This window comes from Beauveria bassiana, assembly GCF_000280675.1.
Source record: "Beauveria bassiana ARSEF 2860 unplaced genomic scaffold BBA_S00019, whole genome shotgun sequence".
In the NCBI taxonomy this organism is placed as follows: Eukaryota; Fungi; Ascomycota; class Sordariomycetes; order Hypocreales; family Cordycipitaceae; genus Beauveria; species Beauveria bassiana.
Genome location: NW_007930854.1, coordinates 70,645 through 94,062, shown reverse-complemented (window position 1 = coordinate 94,062; position 23,418 = coordinate 70,645). Strand labels below are relative to the sequence as shown.

At 53.1% G+C, this 23,418-nt stretch overlaps 12 protein-coding genes across 12 annotated transcripts; 6 read left to right on the top strand and 6 right to left on the bottom strand.

Moving 5' to 3' along the window:
• Positions 1–845: 845 nt before the first annotated feature.
• BBA_06445 (uncharacterized protein) lies at positions 846–1,892 on the bottom strand (the record flags this gene model as incomplete). The annotated part of the gene is made up of 2 exons (XM_008601542.1): positions 846–1,580; positions 1,770–1,892. 2 exons carry the CDS (start codon positions 1,890–1,892, stop codon positions 846–848), a joined length of 858 nt encoding a protein of 285 aa, XP_008599764.1.
• A 2,382-nt stretch (positions 1,893–4,274) lies between these two features.
• Positions 4,275–5,067, bottom strand: BBA_06444 (uncharacterized protein; the record flags this gene model as incomplete). The annotated part of the gene is made up of 3 exons (XM_008601541.1): positions 4,275–4,300; positions 4,364–4,404; positions 4,784–5,067. 3 exons carry the CDS (start codon positions 5,065–5,067, stop codon positions 4,275–4,277), a joined length of 351 nt encoding a protein of 116 aa, XP_008599763.1.
• A 1,260-nt stretch (positions 5,068–6,327) lies between these two features.
• Positions 6,328–6,982, top strand: BBA_06443 (uncharacterized protein; the record flags this gene model as incomplete). The annotated part of the gene is made up of 3 exons (XM_008601540.1): positions 6,328–6,350; positions 6,493–6,519; positions 6,571–6,982. The coding sequence occupies 3 exons, from the start codon at positions 6,328–6,330 to the stop codon at positions 6,980–6,982; spliced, it is 462 nt and encodes a 153-aa protein (XP_008599762.1).
• Positions 6,983–7,056: 74 nt separating this feature from the next.
• Positions 7,057–7,438, bottom strand: BBA_06442 (uncharacterized protein; the record flags this gene model as incomplete). Its single annotated transcript, XM_008601539.1, has 2 exons — positions 7,057–7,371; positions 7,433–7,438. 2 exons carry the CDS (start codon positions 7,436–7,438, stop codon positions 7,057–7,059), a joined length of 321 nt encoding a protein of 106 aa, XP_008599761.1.
• Positions 7,439–8,173: 735 nt separating this feature from the next.
• BBA_06441 (uncharacterized protein) lies at positions 8,174–8,662 on the top strand (the record flags this gene model as incomplete). Its single annotated transcript, XM_008601538.1, has 1 exon — positions 8,174–8,662. The coding sequence occupies one exon, from the start codon at positions 8,174–8,176 to the stop codon at positions 8,660–8,662; it is 489 nt and encodes a 162-aa protein (XP_008599760.1).
• Positions 8,663–11,267: 2,605 nt separating this feature from the next.
• On the top strand, positions 11,268–12,463 carry BBA_06440 (transcription factor; the record flags this gene model as incomplete). The annotated part of the gene is made up of 2 exons (XM_008601537.1): positions 11,268–12,089; positions 12,158–12,463. The coding sequence occupies 2 exons, from the start codon at positions 11,268–11,270 to the stop codon at positions 12,461–12,463; spliced, it is 1,128 nt and encodes a 375-aa protein (XP_008599759.1).
• A 786-nt stretch (positions 12,464–13,249) lies between these two features.
• On the bottom strand, positions 13,250–13,798 carry BBA_06439 (CipC protein; the record flags this gene model as incomplete). The annotated part of the gene is made up of 3 exons (XM_008601536.1): positions 13,250–13,470; positions 13,572–13,700; positions 13,786–13,798. 3 exons carry the CDS (start codon positions 13,796–13,798, stop codon positions 13,250–13,252), a joined length of 363 nt encoding a protein of 120 aa, XP_008599758.1.
• Positions 13,799–14,604: 806 nt separating this feature from the next.
• Positions 14,605–15,359, top strand: BBA_06438 (uncharacterized protein; the record flags this gene model as incomplete). Its single annotated transcript, XM_008601535.1, has 4 exons — positions 14,605–14,615; positions 14,704–14,822; positions 15,025–15,119; positions 15,342–15,359. The coding sequence occupies 4 exons, from the start codon at positions 14,605–14,607 to the stop codon at positions 15,357–15,359; spliced, it is 243 nt and encodes an 80-aa protein (XP_008599757.1).
• A 291-nt stretch (positions 15,360–15,650) lies between these two features.
• BBA_06437 (Glycoside hydrolase, catalytic core) lies at positions 15,651–17,417 on the bottom strand (the record flags this gene model as incomplete). The annotated part of the gene is made up of 3 exons (XM_008601534.1): positions 15,651–16,172; positions 16,241–16,529; positions 16,585–17,417. 3 exons carry the CDS (start codon positions 17,415–17,417, stop codon positions 15,651–15,653), a joined length of 1,644 nt encoding a protein of 547 aa, XP_008599756.1.
• An 893-nt stretch (positions 17,418–18,310) lies between these two features.
• BBA_06436 (thioesterase superfamily protein) lies at positions 18,311–18,943 on the top strand (the record flags this gene model as incomplete). Its single annotated transcript, XM_008601533.1, has 1 exon — positions 18,311–18,943. The coding sequence occupies one exon, from the start codon at positions 18,311–18,313 to the stop codon at positions 18,941–18,943; it is 633 nt and encodes a 210-aa protein (XP_008599755.1).
• Positions 18,944–19,171: 228 nt separating this feature from the next.
• On the bottom strand, positions 19,172–20,252 carry BBA_06435 (replication Fork Protection Component Swi3; the record flags this gene model as incomplete). Its single annotated transcript, XM_008601532.1, has 3 exons — positions 19,172–19,834; positions 19,887–19,962; positions 20,032–20,252. The coding sequence occupies 3 exons, from the start codon at positions 20,250–20,252 to the stop codon at positions 19,172–19,174; spliced, it is 960 nt and encodes a 319-aa protein (XP_008599754.1).
• A 231-nt stretch (positions 20,253–20,483) lies between these two features.
• On the top strand, positions 20,484–21,292 carry BBA_06434 (NADH-ubiquinone oxidoreductase 21 kDa subunit; the record flags this gene model as incomplete). Its single annotated transcript, XM_008601531.1, has 4 exons — positions 20,484–20,558; positions 20,618–20,634; positions 20,743–20,948; positions 21,024–21,292. The coding sequence occupies 4 exons, from the start codon at positions 20,484–20,486 to the stop codon at positions 21,290–21,292; spliced, it is 567 nt and encodes a 188-aa protein (XP_008599753.1).
• Positions 21,293–23,418: the final 2,126 nt, after the last annotated feature.

The window sequence follows — 23,418 nt, the reverse complement described above, 5'->3', positions numbered from 1 at the left end:
GCCAGAAGTGTCCGGGGCGGCTTTAGCCCAAGGTACGGAGTGCAAGTACCCGTACGGCCCCGACAGCATCGGCCTCCGCCGAGGGGATCTCATCTGACCGCCTTAGCTGTCATTTAGCCTTTGCTTGCTGCCTATTCGCACACTTGGCATACTCTTATTTTAGCTCAATGGAGACTCCCCATTTTCATTGGTTTCAGCCGCTGGCTAGTGTCCGTCCCTACTGCCCTCATGTCGTATAATGCAATGGCAGATCGGCGCTGGGCGGCGCGCCCAGAGTGATACAGCTGTGCTCGTCTGCTTGGCCACACTCAGTATGTCTGGTCAGCCATTCCATGTACGACTTTCTAATAACCCTTTATCGTTTACTGCTTTTGGGCGCCTATTGTGCTGCCTAGTTTACGTAGTCATCGACTATGTCATCTCATGCACCAAGTAGGACGGCAGTTATTACAGAACCGGCTTGCATGTGTGGAGAAGTCTTACACATACATGCACCTGCATCCGGTGGCTGTCGACTATACGGATATCGAGGGAGTGAATGGGAATTGTGTCTGATTTTTGTCCGGCCAGTCTATACTATGTAGCAATCCCGTAAAATGGTCTGCCAAGTCGCTGCCAGCTCTACCACTAACTAGCAAAGATGATCATTGCAGCAGCAAGAGATTTTGATGAATATAAAAGCCCACACTAAAGCAAGACCGCAACTCCGCGTTTAAAAAAAAACCAAATGCTTGCCACAATAATTCGAATACATTCTTGTGAATGGAAAAATAAGGGGAGTGAACATGTAAAGCATCGTGACATCCTGTCGTTGCATAGTCGCGTATATATATATTTCGGCCCATCTAGCGATGATAGGGCCAAACATCAGCGCCGGCAGTCTGCAGGCTGGCGTAGGCCTGGAACTGCATGTACTCGTCGGGAGGTGTCAGGATGGGAAACGCGTGCGGATTTGATACGGTCGAATTGAAGGAGCTACTACTCATCCCCGCTGTGCAGTTCGGGTCGCGCTGGTACATGGCCGGCCAAACAGCGCCCGATTGGTACCCGCAGTCATGGTACGGCATCGTGTACGGAATGTGCTCTGGTTGTTGTTGTTGCTGGTGGTGATGCTGAGCCATGATCAAAGCGTCAGCGGAGTCGTAGGGGCTCGCGAGACTGGTCGATGCAAAGCCGCCGCTCTCTTCAATGGTATCAAAGGAAGCAGCCAGGCTGTAGGGGCTGCCGGCGACCGAAGGTGCGGTTGATGCACGAGGCGAGTATAGCTCGATGTCGGGCTCCGTCGAGGAGCGGGATGGGGCCGACGAGGAGCAGATTGACTTGCGCCGAGACTGGGTGCCCTTTCGGACGCGATGCGGCTGCTGCTGCTGTTGCTGCTGACTTGTCTGTGTGCTTCGTCGCGAGGGCGAGCCCGCGTTGCTGGTGGGTCGACTCAGCGTCGTCTCATCGCCGCCGTCGGTTGAGCAGCGGCTGCCCCTCTTGCCCCGGCGGGAGCATCGGGCCTCGCTGCGATTGTACACGCAAGAATGGGCGCTGGAGATGCAGCGGTCGCAACCGTCTTTTTCACCGCTGCATTTCAACTGAAAGAGAAAAGTAATGTTAGTTTGACTAGATGGCTTCACAATAAAACCGAGGGCAAGCAAACGGGTAGGTCAAGATGTTTTTTTTTTTTTTTGGCAGCTGGCAACGACCTGCAGGGCCCGTCGGGCCGTCCAGCTCGAAACTTCAAACAGACATCTGCAGGATACAACTTGGGTGGGATGCTCTACCTTTTTCTCGTGGCAGCGGTCGCAGGCTTGATGTTGACTCGATCGAGCAGAGATGGGATCATATGCGAGACGAATATTTTGTACCTCTGCCGTGTCGCGGTCGTACTTCCAGGTTGCAAACATGTTTCCGTCGTGGGGTAGAAACCCGGTATGTGACTGTGTAGTATCCGGGCGTCGAGTCACTGAGGTTCTGTCGCCACTAACGTCTCTACAGATTCTAGAAAAAGAAGACCGGGACGATCGAATTTATAAAGAACAGTTGTGAAGATTTAAGCTGGTTGGAATGGGGGTCTTTTTCAACAATGGAGACGGGAACAGCTTATATACCAAAGTCGTCATCTCTCTCCCCTCTAGACGACCCTAGGCAGGCAGATTGGGGGCCGGCATTGATGTGGGGGAACGGAAAGAAGCAGGCAAAGAATAAAAGAGCAGCAACCACGAGGACGAGGAGGGCGTGTATGTATTACGCCCCCCCTTTCCAAATCGCGCTGCCAGCCCTGCCGTTGCAAATAGGCGGCCGACGACGGACAATGTACCTCCAGACTCAAGGTACCCGCCAAGAGATTTCGTTTAAGGTGGGCGCGCTTACAGAAATCTGGCGTTGCCTTCTCCACACAACCCACTCACAAGGTTGAAGCGGTTGAGATTGTCACTGAGAGTGTTGAAGCTAACAACAATCCTTGGCGTGCCCTGGGCCCAAGGCTGTCACTGTCCCCAAAGTAAGCCAACCAAGTCACGCAGACCCCAGTCATCGTTCGTTCAACTAATGCAAAGCCAAAACTAGCTGCGTCACGGCCTACCAGTACTGAGAGTCGCCTACCGGCAGTGGACTAACCCTGACTCAGAGTCTTGGAGTGGCTTCCTCGCCCTGTCGGGATATCGTCGCGTCCGCTCACGACCGCGGCTTTTCCGCTGCCTTGCTGGTGTGGACTTGGGGCAAAAACAAAAAAAAAAGAAAAGAACAATCAGAAACCCTGGCGGACTGTTTTTTGCCTTGACCCCTGAGCACGAAAGGCCTCGGCAATTTCTCCAGAATCCCCGACAAATCCTTCGCCCATCGGTCGCTGTCGGTGGCTGTCGGTAGATGTCGGTATATGAGGGTAACCGTCCGATTTACACCCACCCACTGCAAAGCCAAATGGCAAGGCCAGATGCGGGCGCCTTGAGATTGCCATGAACCACGACTTCACGCTTTTTGAATTAACAATGTACAGCCGATAATGCAAACAATTTTACGTTTCCTGCCCATTTCAGAAGTCTTTGCTCCGAGACCAAGCACGCTGTCGCTAATCCAGAGCAGATGCCTCAAGAACAGCAAAATGACATTACGGAGTATCAGCACCTTCAACAGTGGGGGCGGGAGCCTCAGCTGAAGTGCCTCCTTTCACAGGGGGAGCCAGCACTGCCAGAACACACCATATTCATTAGTGCACGCCCAAAGCTTGTCCCATCCAAGCTGCATTGGCTGAGCAAGGGGAACCGCCAATGCTTTTTGTTCCTATTAATAATGGACCCCCAGAGACTCCATAACGGTATTGCCTTTACGACAGCCTGCCGGCTCCTGAATAGCCCAGCCTGGAGGGTTTAGTGCGATTCTTGGGCTCCCTTGGCTTCGTCGTCAGCCTGTTGAGCCTTCGGCCCACCTGTTATCGAGACGAAAATAAGAGCGGCCCCAGATCTTCTGCCCAATTTCCGTTTCTCTGGCGCCACATCATGAGGGGCGACGGAGAGAATCGATGCCTCGCCTCGTTTTTATATCTCGGCGATTTAACGCACATGATGATATTACCAAGGCCTCCCAGAACCAATCCGTGCAACAGAGGGCAAGCTCTCCACGGATCAGGTCGCGCGTATCGCGCGGAGCTATCCACAGTTCGGGTACAGAGACCATTTGCCTACGGATATGTACTGGTCAATTAAGCATGTACGTACACCACGAACCCACGTTTTTGGGGGTTACTTGAAGTCCGCCGGTGGAGCCTCCTGCATAATTTCCCTGCTCGAAGCCACGCATGCTCAATGATGAATACTGAGTAATCAAAGAGATCAACCAGGGAACAGTGCACAACTGCAGCTCAGCACTGCCGACTTTAGAAAGCCACATCATTTGGGAAACTGGGGCCTTGCGCCAATCGTAAGCAACTGCATAGACTACTGTTTCTAATAACGATCTTTTGTTCTAGATTGGCGGCCAAACTAGTTCACGCTTTCGGGGCCGAACCATGAGGCCGATTATGCGGACCGCATCTCCACAAAGAGCCGCCCTCAACTCAACAACATGATGTAACATGTGCTCTGTACAGAACAACAGCCCATGGGCAGTGGGCAAAAGAGGGGGGGGAGAATTAGCTTGATTGAGGTTGTTAGCCTCTGCCCGGGCGAGCCCACAGTAAGAGCTACAAACCAACTTGCTCTCTGAATGCTTGAAAAGGCCTTCTGCCTGGCGTTGAGTTTTGGCATTTGCCGATGTTCTTTATTTCGGACTTCTACCAACTTGAATGGCATCTATTCATACGTGCCACCACACGCAGCTATTCGGTTGGTGTATGAGGGTGAAACCTACTTCACTACCAGTGCCCAACTGCATCTTTTACTTTTGGCAAGGCAGTCTCGAGGCCAGTCCGCGCGGACCAGACTGATTCATTCAAAATTAACTAGCTCTAAAACACCAACATCCAGTCAGGTCCAGTTGATTCAAAGGCGCTCGCCTCAAGGTCAGAGAATACGAGAATGTGTACGCTTTCTAGCTAAGCCGCGTGACGTTTTGATGAGGCTGTTTGCGATCATCTACAGAGCTTGCGTTTGCTCGTCAGAATCCATCAGCATTCAATCGCTCAAGCCTCGTCCAAGAGCTAGCACTAGTTGAGGCTCAAGCTTTGTCCCTTGAGAAAGCAAAGTGGTTGCTCGTTCTAGATTGCTATCCATTTCTCATTTACCAGGCCAGGAACCCACAGAGGTGGCTTCTGAGCCTGATTAGGGGACGGGCGCAGACGACGAAAGCCCAAGCAGCCTACCAGCAGTAGCATTCTGACCGCCTATCTCTTAAGTCGAGGTATACGGCATCATCCGCCAGCGCTGCCACCGAAATTGAGCAGTTCAGAGGCTCACTGTCGCCATCTAGCCAATGGACGCGCACCTCTTGCACGTAGGCGTCGGTGACTAGCCGCGCAATCACGTCCTCAGTCGCCGCACCAACATTCACCCGCACACAGTAGCTTGGCTGGTACTGGTGGCGCCGCGCGGAGGAGGAAGACGAGTCCACCTCGGTTGCCACGCGGCCCTCCTCCTTCTCCTCCATCTTCTCCTCCCCCCGCTGGCGGCGGATCGGGCGGGGGACCGGCCCCGACACGTTTCCTCCACGTCATAGCATCTGTGGCGGCGGTCATGGCTGCGAGGCTGTGCTCACGCCTCTGCTTGCTGCTGCAGCCGCAGCTGCACGCCCTCTCCGGGCGGTCCTGGCGGCGGGGGCCAAGGCCGTGGTAAGGTACGTACCGTACGTAGGTGGTGGGCGTGTTGCGAAATTCACGCCTCTCGAGGCGGTCCCTCGCCGTCTCGGACCGAGAAGCCGGTCTCGACGGTAATGGTGCATTTAGGTTCAAACGATCACACTTCGAGGACGAGGCTTTATCGCTAATTCATCTGTTCTATATCGTAGCTGCCGAAAATGGGTGTTTGGCTGAAGATTTCGCACAGAAGTGAACGCAGAAGCCGTGAATGCAGTGTAAGCAGTTGCGACTATATACCGAACTCGAAAGCAGTCGGTTCGTCCTGGAGAAACGGCTTGTTATGAAGAAAAAATAGTCTTCAAATTTTTGACTCTTTTGGAGCAATGTGTGATTTCATTGCATTGCGTTGCACTCGCCGATCCAAGCTTATTGCTCCAAGAGGTTGCTCCAAGAGGCGGCGAAGCTCAAAGAACCCCTCCCGCAGAACGGGGTCACACACCAAGCCCTGGCCGATATGCAGACCCGATTGGCACTGCAGCATGCCAGAAACTGGATACGACGATGGCTAGCTGGGTTGATTATTTGGTGATCGCACTGAGCTGTCGGCCTACACAAAACGCCACGTGATGGCCATGCTTGTCAGCGTACCAGTATCCAGTATCCAGTATCAAAGTCCAGTAAAGGGGGAAGGGGTGACAAGACAAGAGGACAATTTGTTGTCGTGGAAGCACTGTCTTCAGTATACTATTCTCAACCATAGAAACGAGGCTAGAAAAGGATTCTTTGCTGTGTGTGTCTGAGTATCTCGGCAGCCTATCATATGCTCCCTGACAAATTCTGGTTCAAATTTGACCTTGCGCCTTTGTGGGAAAGCCCGTCTGTTTTGTCTGCATATTAGTAACCTGCTTCAAAGGTCGCTGTGCGTGCCGCCTCAGGTTGATCAATGATGGAATTTTGCCCATCTACATGCGTCGTCGCGACTTTCCCGACAGGAGCCTTGCGTTCTAGCATTTAAGCTGGCATGCCGCGCTGGAGGCAATCGAAGAGGAAGCGACTCGCGAGGCGACCGGAGTACTAAAACGGAAGAGGTTGCCATTTCCGGCACGCAGATGATGTTGGAGTTGACGGTGACACCGTACGTCGAGATGCAAGAGATGAGAAGTCAAACATCGAAACAGTACAAAATTACCAATAGCCTCCGCAAGTAGATTGAGGGGATAAGAACGAGACTTGGTGAAGCGGAAGACGAACTTGAACAATCAGACGGCCTGTACTAGTCCACGACCTCCCCACGCCGAGATTGCGTAAGCACTACCTGAAAGCCGCCCAAGTAAGAAATGCTATCTACTGCACAGTCTGGAAAATGATGACAAGGAGAAGCGTACTTTTGAGAAGAAGAGCGCCAAGCGCGTCGGCAGAAACGATGACAGCAATGCGGACGCCAGCGACTCGGCCAGTCCCAAGCGCAAGGCATTTAGAGGCTTCCAGAAGCCGTTTTACCTGAGCGAGAGTCCTTTCTGTGTTCGTGAGCGTAGCATAGGGATGTGCAGTGAAACTCGAGCGCGAAAGGCTGCCATGGTGCTTGGCGAACATAATGTGCGGCCACCAAAGCAAAGAGTGCAATCAAGAGAGCGAATGATAGTAGAACGTGTTGAAAGACTAATACGATGGCTTCTTGCAACCTTTTCTTCTCGCCTTACGAAGGTGCTCATGGTGGTGCACGAGGCTGGTATGTGCCAGCATCTCAATCAAATTGACTCTTTGTGATCATAAGAGGTGATGGGCAATGTAGTTAATGATCGCCTCAATGCTACGTAATACAATAGAACAGTTCAATACATCTACATGCCTGCTTCATTTTCCTTCTGCTTGTCCTCTTCTTCGGCCTCGCCTTTGCTCTGCTGCTGCTGCTGCTGCTTGCAAATGATACCACATCCCGCAACAGGGAGGCAGGAGCAGTTCATGCGACAGAGATTCATGACAGACTGAACATCGCCGTTATCATTGCACCTAGATCTTCCATTGCGACAGTTTCGCCTTGCTTCTTCGGTATAGCAGTACATGCTGAATCTGATTGCTGGCTTCTCGGGGTCGTTGGTAGGCGCTGACGACACTAGAGAACAGACAGAGAGGGCACCTGAGAGAATGTAGGATGACTAAATTGCAGAAAAGCTTCATTTTAGCATTTCTTTTCTTTTTGAGCGTCGTCTATCTTACCTTCATTGTTGTTAAGACACTGTTGTTCCGGTTGAGGGTACTGTCAATTGCATATGAGCTGAGCGAAGCGACTGCCCAACTTATTTGTTGTACTTGGAGACTTAGATATTAATTCATATTCAAGACTTGGAGGGTATTTATCCTGTATTGAAGAGCACAAATACAACAAGCACGCCGAGTCAATGTATATCATGGCTTCTACAAAAGTGCCAATAAACCACGCCACGAAAGAGTTGGCAGAGCAGTCAGGAGCAGCGTTACACATAAGCATAAAATCATCATCAATTCAATATGTTTGACACACTATCAAGTCAAAGGTAGAACTTGTGAACAGCTCAAGCCACAACTGCAGCCTGCAGCGGACAGCATCTGCTGAAAAGGGCGAAACGGATCGCGGAGGTTCGTTTTCTGCACGGCCAGACAGCCAGTCGCCCGGTGGCACATCGATTTATTGGCCGAGTAGATGGTCTAGAACCTCTGTCAATTTGTAGGCGCACTGAGATCAAGTGTTGGTGCCCGGTGGCTGATGAGCAAACGAACAACCCCGCACGTGTACGCCAAGGCCGCCGAGAGAAGCAACGAGAAGCACCAAGCCAGGTATATTGAACTCGCTGTGCTATGCTTACGAGGCAAGCTACTCAGAACACTGTTGCGAGTTTTTTTTTTGTGAAGCATTCATTCGAGCAAGGAACACGGCCATTCGTCCAGCAAACCTATTCAAGGAGATTCTACATACCCAAGATGACAGACGTGCCTTTGCAAAGCGAAGGCGGAGGGGTGCCAGACCGAGGCGCTTCACAGAGCTTCCACAGCCCTGCTGCAACTGCTGACGATGACGTCAATGACACCAACGATTCGCTCGTATATCAGGCCTGGACGCAGAGCGGCTTCCCCATTGTTGACGGAAAATATATTGACAACGGCGCGCTCAGGGACGCCGACCCCGACGAGGCCGTCGTGTCAGGACCACCCGCGCTGGATTTGTACTGGCACAACCGCTCTCTCGGTCCAGAGCCGGGACTGTTCCGTGGCGTTGCAGCTGCTGGGTTTGTCAATGTGACAGAGTACATTGTGAGACTCGGCAGCTTCCTCGCTGAGACCAAGGGCGCTTGCAAGATTCGGGCATTGAATACGACTCTCTACTCAGTCAATGTCATTGTGACTACAAACTTATCTCAGGCGGAAATGATGCAGTATCTCCAAAAGCATGGGTTGGCGCCCGCATGGTAGCTGCGTTTCGCTCTGGCGATGGCACAGAGAAAATTTGTCGCTGCTTGACCATCAAGAACCATCTGCTTTATTTCTATGAAATGAAAGGAGTTTGTCTGACTAGTGTGGTGTGAAGAAGTTTTAAGTGAATAGTTATCGAGATGCGTGGTAATATAAATGACTTGCCAAGCACGAGGCAGGTATATAACGCACGGATGCCGTCGCTTTTTCACTTGCGCATATTGACCCAAAGACTGTAATATACACCTGACCAGTTTGTCATGACGAACAGCTATATGCCACAGTGGAATCGTGGTTTATGCTCGTACTAAGTTCAAATGCCTCATCTTTTACCAGTTGGCGTGGCGAAACCATTCCGAAGCTACTGCTGCTACGCCAGCTCTCTGGTCAGGTTAAACCGAACTTGGGGCCGCAGGTTCCGAGTCAGAGGTAAAAGTCGTGGGCAAAGGTGAGGGCAAGAGGATCGCCCGCAAGTAGAAAAAGGATATCTACGCAACGGTTGCTTTGGTAAGCATTGTCGAGGCTTTGTAAATTTGCTCCCGAGTCACCCCCAAGCGACTTTATGGTTTCGCACGTGCGCAGCTTGGCGGTCCTTCAGTTTGTCAACTGTGTGTGACTCGCTCCTGCTCTCGTTCAATACCCTAGAATGTCGCGGCCGCAATATAGTTTGTGTGCACAATTGGTTACTAATCCGCTCCTGATCTCGCTCATCACCCTCGGGTGTCGATCACAGCCCCCTTGTGCATCATCTGAACGACTACGGACAATGCTGGCCGACACAGAACTGCACTATTGCTTCTCGAAGGGGGAAGGAGGGGGGGGGCAGAAAAAAAAAACAGCCGCTCATCACTCATTCATCAATCTCGTGTTCTTGCTCACAGCTACGCACCAGAAGAAGCTAATAAATGATTTCAAGGATCAATTAGGGTAGAGGTTTACTCGTTATAGAGTCTACGCTTATTTTGTTCATATATTGAACTAGCTTGTCGTTAAAGAAGCGGCACTTAGAAGTGAGCCGCCTTCTTAAAGCCGATCGTTTTGTACATCCCCGACATGCCTTTGTGTTGCCAAGTCTTTCCAAACTTTCCAGACAGTTCCAAACAAAGACTTCCATGGGTCGCCACTTTATTAGACGAGAGTTGATGCGGTCGCACCGTGTGCCGTACTGTTCAAGGCCCTTGTCGGGGACGAGACACGCATGACTAGCAAACACAAGCAAGCAGCCCCAACTTGCGCGTTACTTCCAGGGGCCCGTCAGAGATGTCCTTGTCTACGCGTGAAGAATGCCGCATCGGAAGGCATGGAACACGGAAACAGGTCCAATGCATTAGATACGGATTAGTGAGCCTACGTTCCTCCTTTCTTTGCACTATTACCCATCGTGGAGTCATATCAAGAGACAATGACGGCTGATTCGTCATTTTGTGACGGCATGCTCGAGGAACTTGTTGTGCGACATCATGAATCAAGTATTCCATGAATCGTCACTTAACCTTGATGTTCTGCCGGAATTAAGTAGTGGTTATCAATCAAGAATGGCCATCGTCAGTTTTATGCACGGCAGTCTCGACCACAGCCTCACAAGCAGCATGGGCTGACCAGCTTAAAAGACGCGCCAAGCTGACAATGCGTCTCTTCCCAGGAGCACGGCATATCAGAAGCGCAGCAGGCACGGCTCTATTTTCAGGGGCACGACGTCGTAATGGCGGGTAATCGACAGACGGAAGGGATTAAGCTTTGGATCTCACGGACCTGCCGCCCGCTATGAAACTAATGGGGCTATAGTCCACAAGTCATTCCTCGACGCCTGAAACATTGCCTCGCTGAGCCGATGTTTTTTCTTTTTACTTGGTCGCTATGTTTAGCTCGCATGCCTGGCTCGCATGCCTGGCTCGCATGTCTGGCTCGCATGTCTGGCTCGCTTTCTGACGCTGTTCGTTGTTTGCTGTTTGCTGCGACACCAGGTTACCGAACAGTGCGGATTGAAAGAGAAGGGCCACCTTGGATTCGTGATGATGGAATCATCAGCCTAGCGAAGGACTAGATGAACTTTGCCCCTCTCGGTCAAGGAGGCTTGGACGTCTGAGAGGAGTTTGGGAGGATCCCGTGGAGACTGGCAAATCCAAAAAGGGCAGCCGAAACAAGACTGGGCTCTGAGCCCCTTTTCTGCCTCAGGCACCAAGGCATCACCCCTTTCGAAAGAACCACCGTGTCCTGAATGATAAAGAGGCAGCGCATCCACCCCTTTCGCCATCGTCCAGCTCTTCATCCATCCGTCACAAGCCTCTTTTGTTTCCATTCCCGGGGTGCAACGACCTTTGAACACTTGTCCTTTTCGAGTCCCACTGCATTTTCGCAATCCCAGCAGTGACTCATCATCGCCACATATTGCCTAGCCCATGGTTGAGTCACTCCTTATAGTGATTGCCTGACATTGCACCGCCAGTAGGCAGCTACATACTACATTTAGCACGCTTTTCTGCCCTCTGCTTGACGTCAAAGGCTTTTGCTGCATTATTCAAAAAGTGGTCACCGGACATTTGTGCCCACTGCAAATTGCTCCAGTCTCACTCGAAAACCAACCCACAAACACAGCATCACAACCATGGCTTTGCAACAATCACAACAAGTCTCGCCCGCCGAGTCTCTCCTCTCGGCACCAAGTGACAACTATACATCGCTCTTCGCTGAGTCGAGCACCCCGGATCACAACCTTACCATGGACCCCATGGAGATGATGACGCCCCAATCATATGCCTGCGATAGATCGGACAGGCTATCACCCGTCGCCGAAGACGGGACTGAAATCAAGACGGAAGATCAAGATACAAACGACAAGAGGCCTGCCAAGAAGCGCAAGTCCTGGGGCCAGGTTCTTCCCGAGCCCAAGACCAACTTGCCTCCCCGCAAGCGAGCCAAGACCGATGACGAAAAGGAGCAGCGCCGCGTCGAGCGAGTTCTTCGTAATCGCCGCGCCGCGCAGTCCTCCCGCGAGCGCAAAAGGCTCGAGGTCGAAGCCCTTGAGCAGCGTAATCAGGAACTTGAGGCGCTCCTTATCAACGCTCAAAAAGCCAACCTTATTCTCGCCGAGGAGCTCGACCGATTCCGCCGCGACTCTGGTGTTGTTACACGCACCTCATCACCCTTGGACTCGCTTCGCGATAACCAAATTACTCTATCTCCCGAGCTCTTTAGCTCGCAAGACGGTCACACCGCCGACGCCAAGTTGGCCAATGGGCTTGTTGATGAACTTCTCATGACAGCCAACCCTACTGTTGACCCCGTTGCTCTCTCTCCCGAGCTCGGCCCAAAGAAGGAGGCTAGCATCGAGTCCGCAACCACGGAACAGACTGAGACCACCTCTCCCGACCTGACACAATATCCTGCTGAGATGTTGTCTGACCTGCAGTGTCACATGTCGGCGGAGGTGCCCCGGCCGTTCCAGCAGTCGCAGACTCCGATGTCGCCTCGTTTGGCCTGGACGCTACAGCTCAGGATGCTGCTCCTTTCAGCATCAGCGATGATTTCGGCGTGTCAACGGCCGCTGACACAGATCGCTATCTCCTCGAAAGCGGGCTTTTCGCTTCTCCCAACTCCTCAACTTTTGACGACGATTATATGGTTGGTGACTCTTCCTCCAGCTTCGCGGATCAACCACTCGAGCTCTTCGACATCAACGACTTTCTCAGCGACGAGGCAAAGCACGTCGCCTCTGACATTATGGCAGCGAGCGACTATGCCGCTGCGGACCACGGCCTCGACTTCAAGGTCCACGACCCTGAGACTCAAATCTCTACGTAAGATCCTTTCCAGCAGCCCCAGTCTGGCGCGTCCCTTGATGGATGCGACGATGGTGGCATTGCGGTTGGTATCCGAGAGAGGTGACGATCAGGTCGAGAACTTGAAGCGCGAGTCCTCTGGTACGCGCGACGAAGCTTGTGAGCTGACTCGGTGTCTAAGCGGCGCAAATTTACCGTCCAAAGAAGTATTGTTGACTTTGTTGTGGAGTCTCAAGATGGAATCACAGCGAATCAAGAACAAGGGCGGCAGCACGACAGTTGACGAACTGGCGTCTGCCTCGAAACGGGAACCAAATCAAAAATATATACTAAAGGTGGCGGGATTGAAGCAAACGAGACGACGTATAGGCGGTGTTTCCAAACGGTACCGTCTAGCTTAAACTTACAACTTGATTTTTACATGGACAGGCAGGGGTATAGGCGCAATTGGGAATCCAGACCCTCGAACAGCGAGGCAGTTATGAGAGTACATATACTTGAATTGTATCATACTATACGCAGGAGCGTACAACTTTTTTTCTACACAAAATGAAGCTGCTTTTGGATGTGACTGCCGAAATATGCGGGATCTCACGACGTAGAATACAGAGAGTATTCGGCTTGTAATTCATTGGGTGAGGCTTAGGTGTTGCCCATTTCTTTTTCTAGCGAGTCTAGACAGGTTGTTTCGATTCTCATGATTCATCACTTTTACTTTTTTATTGTCAGGTCTTTTTGGCTAAAGTATCGACGCCACGCGCCCCCTTCCAGCCAACAGGTTCCTGCCCCGCGTACAGAAAGCCGCCTATTAGTAGTTTCGGAAGTGCTCGGGAGCCTCGTACTCGGGGTTGTACTCGTCGCGGCCGCCATAGTGCTGGTCGTACATTTGCTCGGTGCGCTTCTTGGCCTCGTGCTGGGCGCGCTCCCTGTCGATCCAGTCGGCGCCCTTGCTCTCCATGAGCTTGTCGACCTCGGCGCCGGCAAAGCCCGCGAGGAGCTCTTTGGCGAATTGATGAGAGACGGGCTTGCCTGGTGCGGGGGAGGGGGGGGGGGGGGGGGGGGGGCTATGTCAGCTTATTCCAGAACGGGAGGGGGAGGGGGGAGGGGATTGTGACTTGGTGGGAACTTACCTTCTGAGCGCTGGTGGTCCTCGAAAGCCTTGAAGGCGGCAAAAGAGGCGCCGCCGGCGAGGAGCTCGTGGGAGAACTTGGCCTCGTGACGGCCGTCTTGGAGCTGGTCGTAATTTTCCTTGGCGTCGCCTGTGGAGTTTGAGAGAGGTGTGTTAGCCGAGCGGGTGTGATGGGTGATGGTGGCACCAAGGCGCTGCTATAGGTGAGCGCTTACCGAAACCAAACATTGTGAATAGATGTGGTCTTGTATTGGAAGATGAATAGATGAGGGTATGGAATTGCAATTGACAGAGAAAAAACGAAAAAAGAGAACAGGACGGCGAGGTCCTCCTATGGGCAGGACCACACCTTTTTATTCAATACTCTACAATCTTCCAGTATGGACTTTACGCAACCTCTGACCCCTCACTTGACAAGCGCCGGACCTCGAAAACACATTGACCCGGTAGAAAAGGGTCCATAAAGGGTCTTTATTCCAGCTCTGCCAGGGTCTGTTATCCTCGTGGCCTCATTACGCAACAAGCAGCGGGTGGCTGTGACAATCCACTGAACCTGTGACAAGAAGGTACAGTGGTACACAAAGTAAAGGCTGCATGATTGGTAGGCAAATGGCTGAACTTCGAGGAGTAGCGGGTTCCGACGTAGCTGAGTTTTATGTACAGATACACGAAATTCCGACGAAAGAGCATAATGGGCTGTGCCAGGGCTTGCCCCCCCGCCCTCCCGCGATGCCGAGTTAGCCGTGTCCCTGCGATCCCTGCCCGCATACCGCATCAAATGGTTCGACGGGGATGAGCGGCGCAGAGAAAGTACACCGGTGGAGCTGGGCCGGAGCCGAAATTGCCGCCCAGGACGAATCAGCGAGCGTCGGGACCGCCTTTAGTGCACAGACGGCGTACGCAGTAAAGCCATCACAGCTTTCTTTGAAGCAACAAATGCCTTTTAGCTTTTCGTGTGGAAGCAAGTTTTCACTCATCAAGGGGCGATGGTAGCTGTGATGAGGGGCAGATCAAACTCGGGCTGATGATTCGAGATGACCGGCTGGTGTGTACCCTGCTTCTCATCGCTGCGGGAGTTTTTGTTGGTTTCATTATGCTTGTTTTCAGACATGATTTATTCTACCGAGATACAGGCTCACGGTAGAGACAAGACGACCAGACACCTTTGTGCTTGTTCATCAGGGAAAACTTACTTTGCTGGTTACCTTCGCTGTCCTGCCGGCGGACCTCCGATACATCTCGCCTTCATCATGTACGTGATCATCGGTTAGATAACCAGCTAATTCCCGCATCTGTCTTGCTTACTTCAAGAGACGATACTAGAAGAGCTGAGAGCTGGCTGGTTGTGGATTAGCATGTAGCTTCATGTCTTGCTGGATTGACGCCATGTGCCTTCTACAGAGTCCCCCGCCATCTTGACAACTTGGCGAATCACTCCGTGACCCCTCTTTTAGTTATGGCCTTGTTGCTCTCCACCGTCATCCCCCGTAATGCCCACTACCGGGATCCGCTTACTGTCGTCACCGCGGGTCCATTGTTCAACGATGCAGTGTGCATTACGTTTCAACTGAGCTTCCCTACTTACGGGAGAAAGAGGAAAGTAGGGAAAGAAATGGAGCATTGCGAGAGTCTCTTCAAGTGTGAGATGCTCGCGACTTCAAGATTTGCGTAAAACAGAGCACTCGCATGCCTAGATGATACCCTGGATCCGGGGACGAAGCAGTCCGGGGTACTTGTCACTGACAGATCGCTGTACTGAATTTCCAAATAGGACAAGACGACGCAATGAGTCGACAATGCAAAAAAAAAGGCTTACAGTGTACAGCAACGTATTCGCCGAAAGGTTTCTTGGCGACGAGCCTCAAGCGCTGCAGAGGCCAGATCGACAACTGCCAAGACGCCAAGTTCAGATTCGTCCGATCAATGAGCCCGCAGCCACAAACAAAAAAAAAAAAAAAAAACAGAGATCAAACGACTCAAGTCTGAGCAGATTATACTAGCAGTTGTACCTGCATGGGGAGAAGTATCATGTGGCTTCTACAGAAGATACAATCGCCTCGAAGTGTCATTGACTACCAACCTAGTCTCCGATATGCAGCAGCGCCGCCGACGAATCTGGCACATGCACCGTCACCACCCCTCCGCTCACCTTCAGCGTCTCCCCCGTCGTCACGTTGCGGAGCCTCACCGGCTTTCCGTTATCCAACTCATAGTTGTAGCTCCAGCCGTCGTACGTGATGCCTGTGATGGCATCGCTGCCGTTGGCCATTAGCCGCTGCACTGTAGCCAGTCTGTCCACGTGGCCGACAGCAAAGAAAAAAGGTCGGCTTGGGCGCGGCTTGGGCGCGGGCAGTGGGTTGACGCCGGCACCGTCCTTGGTTGTGTTGTAGCCACGCATGTTGATGGCCAGGACGCGGCGCAGGCGGCCGCCCTCGTAAATGGCGTACGCGGCCTCGGCGTCGGACACGAGGGGCAGTGAAGTCACGCTCACATTGCCGCTGAGGAGGTTGCTCAGGGCGCTGGCGGCGGCGATATTGCCGTAGTAGGGCGCCTTGGTGCCCTTGGGAGCTTTGTGTGTGTCAACCGGCTGCCAGCTTTGGTACTACGGTCGTGTTAGCGGAGCGGCAGCCATCTGTGCACCCTCACATCTTGCTATGAAAAGAAACCTACACGGTAGTTGGTGCCTTGGTGCATGTGCACGCGCTGGTAGCCGGCAGCCGCAGAGTACAGGTTAAAGTCGAGACCCCAGAGCGCTGCACCAAACGAGTTGGACAGGCCCGGTTTGCCCTGATTGTACAGCGAGTTGGTCTCGCCAAAGATGAGGGGTGCCGTGCCCTTGCCCGCGGCCACGATATTCTTGTACCGCCGAACCTGCTCGTCGACGTCGCGGGTGGTGCGGGTGTGGTTCATGAGCGTGTGCTGCAAAGTCACGCCCGGCGAGGCCGCACCGTCAATGTAGCTGTAGACAAGTTGGCCGATTAGTTCCACTCATCGAAACGTCGAGGGGCGCCTACTTATGCACCGAGTAGGTGTTGATGTCATTGTTCTCGTCCAGGCCCAGTTTCCAGACTTCGACAGCCGGGAGCGACGACGCTCTATCGTCATACGACGGCGCCATGAATGTCAGATACTTGTCCTCCAGCTCCGGACAGTGCTTCCGCATCTGCCTGCGAATCTCGGCCGTGCCGTTCCGCCACTCCCTCACATAATCCTCGGCATCCCAGCTTGTGTTGCGCGGCCTGTATTTCCCGCCGAGGTTGAAGTTGTTGGGCTCGTTGCCGTACTCGTAGCCGTAGAACCGGTCGCGGCCGAATGCTTTGCACGCGAGCGGCGCCGTGTCGACGAGCGCCTGCCAGCCTTCGGCCGAGACGGCGCCTTTACCGAGGTTGAAGCCGTGAGAGAAGCGCACGCCCGGTAGGGTCTGGTAGGATTCGAAAAACGAGGGGCCTAAATAGATGGTGGTTGGGTAGTCGTTGGAGCGCTGCGGGTCGTAGGTGCCGTTGATTTGCGTGCGAAGCGAGGCATTGTATAGCGCGAAGTCCTGTGTGTTGCCGCCGACTCGGATATACGGCTTGCTGCCAGCAATGTTGCCAATGTTGGTGAGGAGGTTGTCGGTGAAGGTGTTGGGGTTGGATTTGTTGCCTGGGACAAGAGTAAGCGAGGGTTGGGAGCTGAGGGCGGAATGAGGAGGAAGGGTACCAGCAAAATCGGGAAAAGATGACAACTCAATAGAGTAGCTGATGAAAGACTGGCCAGGAACTGAATCGACGTTTGGGGCGGAGGGAATACGAATAGGCTCGGTGGTAGCACCTGCTACGCTGGCAGCGAGAAGAGCTTGCTTCCACATGTTTGTTGCGTATGGCTTCAGCGATCGATACTGTTGTCTTCCTACCTCGTTACCTGGCTGCCGCCTTGTTATATGCCCCAGGAGGACAGAAGCCGCTTGCCTTTCGCCATGCTCTCAGTTGCCGCTAGAAGCAACTACTATGCAATAGATGTGGCAAGAGTAAGAACGACTGGAGGATCTGCGTGCAACTATGTCATGATATTGGCATCCGTGCGATGCACTCTGGCTGCAAACAGGGATTCCCCGCCTCAGTCCGGGAGCATCACGGCAGAGGACCTTCCATTCAGGACCTTCCAATCAAGGAAAAGCATGGAGTCAAGCTGCATGGCTCGATGCGAGATACAACGTTGCCAAGAGCGTGGAGCAGAACCATCTGTGCAGTGATTAATTAATACCCGGCGGCTGAAAGATGATGCCATGTACCGCAACCGACGGGCCATTTCAGCGCTATTGTCTTTGATAGTGCTCATGCGATGGTTTAAATGCTGATGAACCCTTTCTTTCTTTCCTTCCTCTTCTTTCTCTTCTTCTTTCTCTTCTTATTTTTCTTTATCTGCATATATACATGCTGCCAGAGATGGGCATTCCTTTACGCAGGCCATCTCTTGGATGCTGGTGGCCCCTCGGCGTTATTAGTGGTTGGCCGCTGTATTTTGCCTCAAAGTCTGCCCAAACAAAGGGCCGCTGTACTTAGCTCGTTAGCGTTCAAGATGCAGCGCTTTTAGTAACAGCTGACTCATCACCGTGCGATTTGGCTGCATCTAGATCAACCTCGGGTAGATTTCTAGGTGATGGCAATACCACGAGGCCAAGCCCACCATATTCTGTCGGCAGAACAAGTAATAATAGAGAGCAAGTTCAATTCGCTCAGACTAAAACCACATACCGCAAATATGGTATTCCTAAGAACCCCAACGATAACCTCGGCGCCCATCTCACCCGAGGCCAAAGCCGCCTTTGGCTCCCGCACATCACCACTATGGTGCCGTCAACTCCTCGTCGACTCGCGGCTTTCACCCGTCCTCGTCGGCTGGCGCACGCGCGACCGCGCCCGCACCAAGGAGGACTCGTACCTCTCCGGCGTCATGAACGACCCCGATACCATCGGCGCATGGCACACCCTCTACCGTCCCCTCCCGGACACCAATCACAACGACAACAACGACGACAACGGCACGAGCCCCCTGGCCGGCGAGCTGCTTTGCCTGTTTTCGCTCGGTAGCGGTGTCAACGGCCACGTCGATGTCGCCCACGGGGGGGTCACGGCGGGCATCCTCGACGTCGCCATGGGCACCGCCTGCAGCATCTTCAGCACAGAGGGCGACAGCAATTTTACGCTGGAGCTGAATATTCGTTTCAAGAAGCCGCTGGCGACGCCAGGCGTGTACCTCTGCAGGGCGTGGCTGCAGAAGCGGACGACAGGCCGTAAGGCTTGGCTGCAGGCGCTCATTGAGGATGGCAATGGTGAGGTGTATGCCGAGAGCGATGCTTTTTGGCTCGATGTGCCGGCAAAGCCAAAATTATGATGCGTCTGGAAAATTTTTATAATGAAGAGAAGATGTAGACAACGCGTAGATAATATACAGAACATTCATGCACAGAAACTTCCGTGTCACCTTTTCATGACTACTAGATGCCAGGTATAATACGCAAAGCGTAATCATCGTCATTATGCAATATTGATGTATGCTACTCGAGAAAGTGAAATCCGGAAAGAAAAAAACTCCCCAACTCCAGTACAATTTGTAGTCCGCTCAGAACCCCTCCATCTCTCGCAGCGCCGCCTCGTCGTCGTCCCAACCCGACTTCGCCGGCTTGCTCGCACTCGGGTTCCCAAAAATGCTTTTCACCGGCCCTGCATCCTGCGCCTCGGCCTCGGCCATCAAATCATCTAAATCATCGTCATCACCGCCGCCTCTCTCCGGTGCTCGCTGCGCCGGTGGCGGCCTGCGGTCGTGGTCTTGCGCCTCGGCCATCAGCGCGTCCAGGTCATCGTCGTCGGGCGCGTCTGGCTGCAGCGCCGTGAGGCCGGGTCGCGGCCCCGCGCGTGGCGTCACATTGTACAAGTCGTCGTCTTCGGAAAAGTCATCCGGGTGCTGGTCGCGCGGCGGCGTGCTGGGTCCGGATGCTGTGCGGCCCTGGATCAATCGGCCAGCAGATGGGCGCTCAGGCAGGCTGACCGCGGTGGCGGTGTCGGGACCGTCTTCCAGAGGAAAAGGGTCGTCACCGTCAGCGGCGAGGGTATGGTCTGCGGATTGGGGCCTGCCCTCGTTGAGCCACTCGTTGCGTGCGGTCATGAGGCGCTTCTTGTGTCCGGCTTTTTCGACCATGGCCAAGGCGTCGAGGAAGCGCGCTTTGGGGTAGAGGTCGTCGAGCCAGAGCTGATAGAATGAAAGAAGCCGTGACATATCGGAGAACTAAGGTTCTACCAGTTAGTCGCTAGTAGTCTGAATTATTTCAAGTACTTACTTCGTGGCCTTTGCCCTTGAGCTTGAGACCGCGGGCCCGTTTTCGTAGCTTCGGGATGCCAGCATCACTCAAAAGCCTGGTGCATGACTGTGAGCGAGAGTAACAAAAATCTAGCCAATTACGTCCTAGGTAATTCATTACACACCTGTCCTCGTCGAGCTTCACAGTAGGTGCTCTAGGTCTTTTTTGCACATCCACCTCTTCGTCAATACCCAGCCCAGCATCGTTGCTTTTGCGCTTGTTCTTGGACGTCGGGCTGGGTGTCGCAAACGGGTCGTCGGAGAGGTCCTCAATGTTGTAGTTGTCCAAGTCATCATGCTTGTCCTTGCCGGACGTCCTAGCGGCAGATTTCGTCGCCGACGGCATTTTTTCTTGCTATGCTCGAGATATCCTCACCTGAAGCAACCACTTACACGATGGCACGCGTTGGGAGACGCGATGGTGGGGCATCAATTTACGCGGGATGGGTCACGTGTAGGATCTGGATGGTGGATCACGTGCCTCAATACTGAGGCACATCCATTGCTGAGCTTCATCATGGCATTCATTGGCTGTATGTAATCCACGAGCAAAGGTCTTGGGCACCACCACGCAAACATGTCGGAAACTACGACCAAGCAGGCGCCGGCGTCCTACGTCGGCACGAGCAAGATTGTTCAGACGGACTATCCGGTACGTTACGGGAGCTTCAATGCCGTCAATTGATGAAATTTGCTGACCCGGCGGCGTAGCTCATCGACAACGACCCGTATGTGCTTTCCACGCCACGATGGCCACGATTCCACGTCTGAACCGACGGGGACTACCATATGGGATTAATTGATTCTTGCTGACCGTATTTCGATCTGTTTTGCAGCCACTTTAAGCGTGTCGTTGGATATGCCCGCAGGGAAGATTACATTGCCGGTGCTCTCGCCGCTGCGTTTGCCCCGGCTGCGCTGTACACGCTGGAGAAGTTTGCGCCCTCACACGTCGGCCGCGGAGGCTTCGGCAAGGCTATGCGCCTAGCCGGCTTTGTCGGTCTCGCCGGTGGCTTCCTCTGGTTCTACCAGCGCTCCGCCCGTACGTTGACGACCAGCCTCCGATTCCCGGAACCACCGTCGACGACGAAGACGAAATGCTAACCTGAAGCTATAGTGCGGTTCTACGGCGCCACCGAAAACGCGAGAGAGGTCGAGATGGACATGCGCGAAATGGTCGCCAAGGTCCAGGCCGGGCAGCCGCTGTACGGCGAGTCCAAGCTGAGCCCGTACCTGCAGGGCGTGGCGGCGCGCCAGAGCCGGTACTCGGCGCTTTTTATGGCGACGGTACCGTGGTTCAACTTTGTCAACCACAACCAGCACGGCGTTGACACGGCCAAGTACTACCGGCAAGCGGAGCGGGAATTGGAGGCGGCGAAGAACTAGATGGGAGGTGTGAAGCACAGGAGAAGATTATTTGTCATTATTTCTGCGTTGGGGACAGAGCGTGTGTATATTACAGGGTGGTAGAAACCTACAACTATATTCCTTGGTTCACTAGGTGGACGTGAGGCGCATATTGCTGACAACTAACACGACGACTAACACGAGACTGACATGATGGCTTACGAATCGGGGTGGCGATGGGATATAGGAGAGCTTGACCTGCGTAATGTTCGCATTCTAAATCGCCGACTCAACATTGTGCGTTGCATCACGATTTCGTTTCACCAACACATATGCCCGGACACAACAGGACTCGCAGTCATAGGCCGTGGACTGCATCCACCCTGTGGCGAGTCTCCTTTGCCTCTCTCATGCTGCGGACGTATAAGCAGTCACCGAGGCTGCTGCTCTTACTATTGCTGCAGCCCAAGTGGCCGCTAAGTATGGACAGAGCTCAGCCCAACCATTTTTTCGTGGCACAGTCTCCGACTATCACGAACCTGCTTACAAGTCCAGCACGATACTGACATCAACGAGTCACAAATAAACAAGTTGACACAAAAAAGAAGAAACAGGCTTCAGAGCGTCAGCCTCTTCGATGAAGCCATCATCGTCGCTACCCAAACCCTTGGCACTGCCGTGCCCGACAGCTGGCTAAGTTGTTCGATGTGACGCTGATGAAGTCATCGGTGCGACGTCCAAGTATTTGTCCTGCCGGGGCTCACCTGCTTTTCTCCCCCCAAATTCAGATTTACGCAGCGGTGAGCGATGCGGCGAGACAACATGCGAGACTTCGAAACAATAGTCCCTCAGTACGGCTAGCTCTGGCGGCACCGTCAGGGTCTTGCCAGCGGACGCGTTATCGTTATGTGTCTGCTATGGCTCCGGGGTAAAATTAGCAGCCTCGCCGATCTGAGGACGTCATTCATGTGCTTGCCCAGATATTCGCAAAGCGCCTTGCAACATATTCAAAGAAATTCTTTTCTTACGTGTTGGGAGCTGATGCAATGTAATTGCCTCATAACACACACAGTAAATTTTACACGGGTTTCGGAAGCAGCAGTCTTGTAGTTGCATAGAACGATAATGTCGCACACAGCTTCAACTTCGAATAATGCATTTTTCCCTTACAATAAAGAGCCAATAAGAACGAGTTAAATCTAGTTATTGGATTTGCCTTAAAATTTGCGCTTTGCGATCTACGACTTGGCTCTCAGGGGCGATATGAGTAAGTACCTAGGTAGGCGCTACCAGAGTCTGGCGCGTCCATTTTTTGTCTGCATAGCACATCTCAATGGCTTCACAATTTTACGTTTTTAAAGCGAAGCTTGGCCTCAGCTCGTGCTGCAATGTGCAGAATAGAGCATGACCCGCCCGAATCCGCGACCTATACAAAGCAGCGTATCTGTGACAATACTTTAGATGATGCGCAGTTGGCGACACGATGCCCGCTTGACAACGTGCGAAGCAGCGTCGCGACAAGCCCCCCTCGTTATTCCGCCGGCCAGCTCGACCGCCTTCCTACGGAGATTCTCTTTTAGGTCCTGCTATACGCTGACATTCCATCGCTGACCGGTTTTCGTCGCGCCAACCGCCGCGCGATGGAGCTCGTCGACTCAGTACCCCAGTACGCTGCCATCATCAAGCATTGTCCTGACGTTATCCGCGCCATTCTCAGCATCCAGGCAGACGCATTCGACTGCAATCTACTCTATAGAACCCTGGGAACAACGCGATGCTCTACGTGCGAGCGTTTTGGCGACCATCTCTATCTAATTACCTGCCGCCGAGTCTGCTACTTTTGTTTTACCCAACGGCTGGAATACTGTCCCCTAACAAAGGGTCACGCTTTACGGTTCTTCAAGTCTGATAGGGCGCAGTCGCGCAGTGCTTCGAGAAGTCGCCAACGACTATGTGCTTTGAATATTCCAACTGCTCTGAGCCTGCCTGGACGGTACTGTGCGGCCTGGACCTGTGAAGGGGGTAATCTGCAAAGGAGGCGCCTTCAACTCTTTGACCGGCGTGCAGTGATGCAGGGCAAGGCCGAATCTGATCTCACGGAGCCTGACAAAACTACCAGAGAACCCCGAAGGTTCATGACCATAATTACCGCACCATATTTGTTT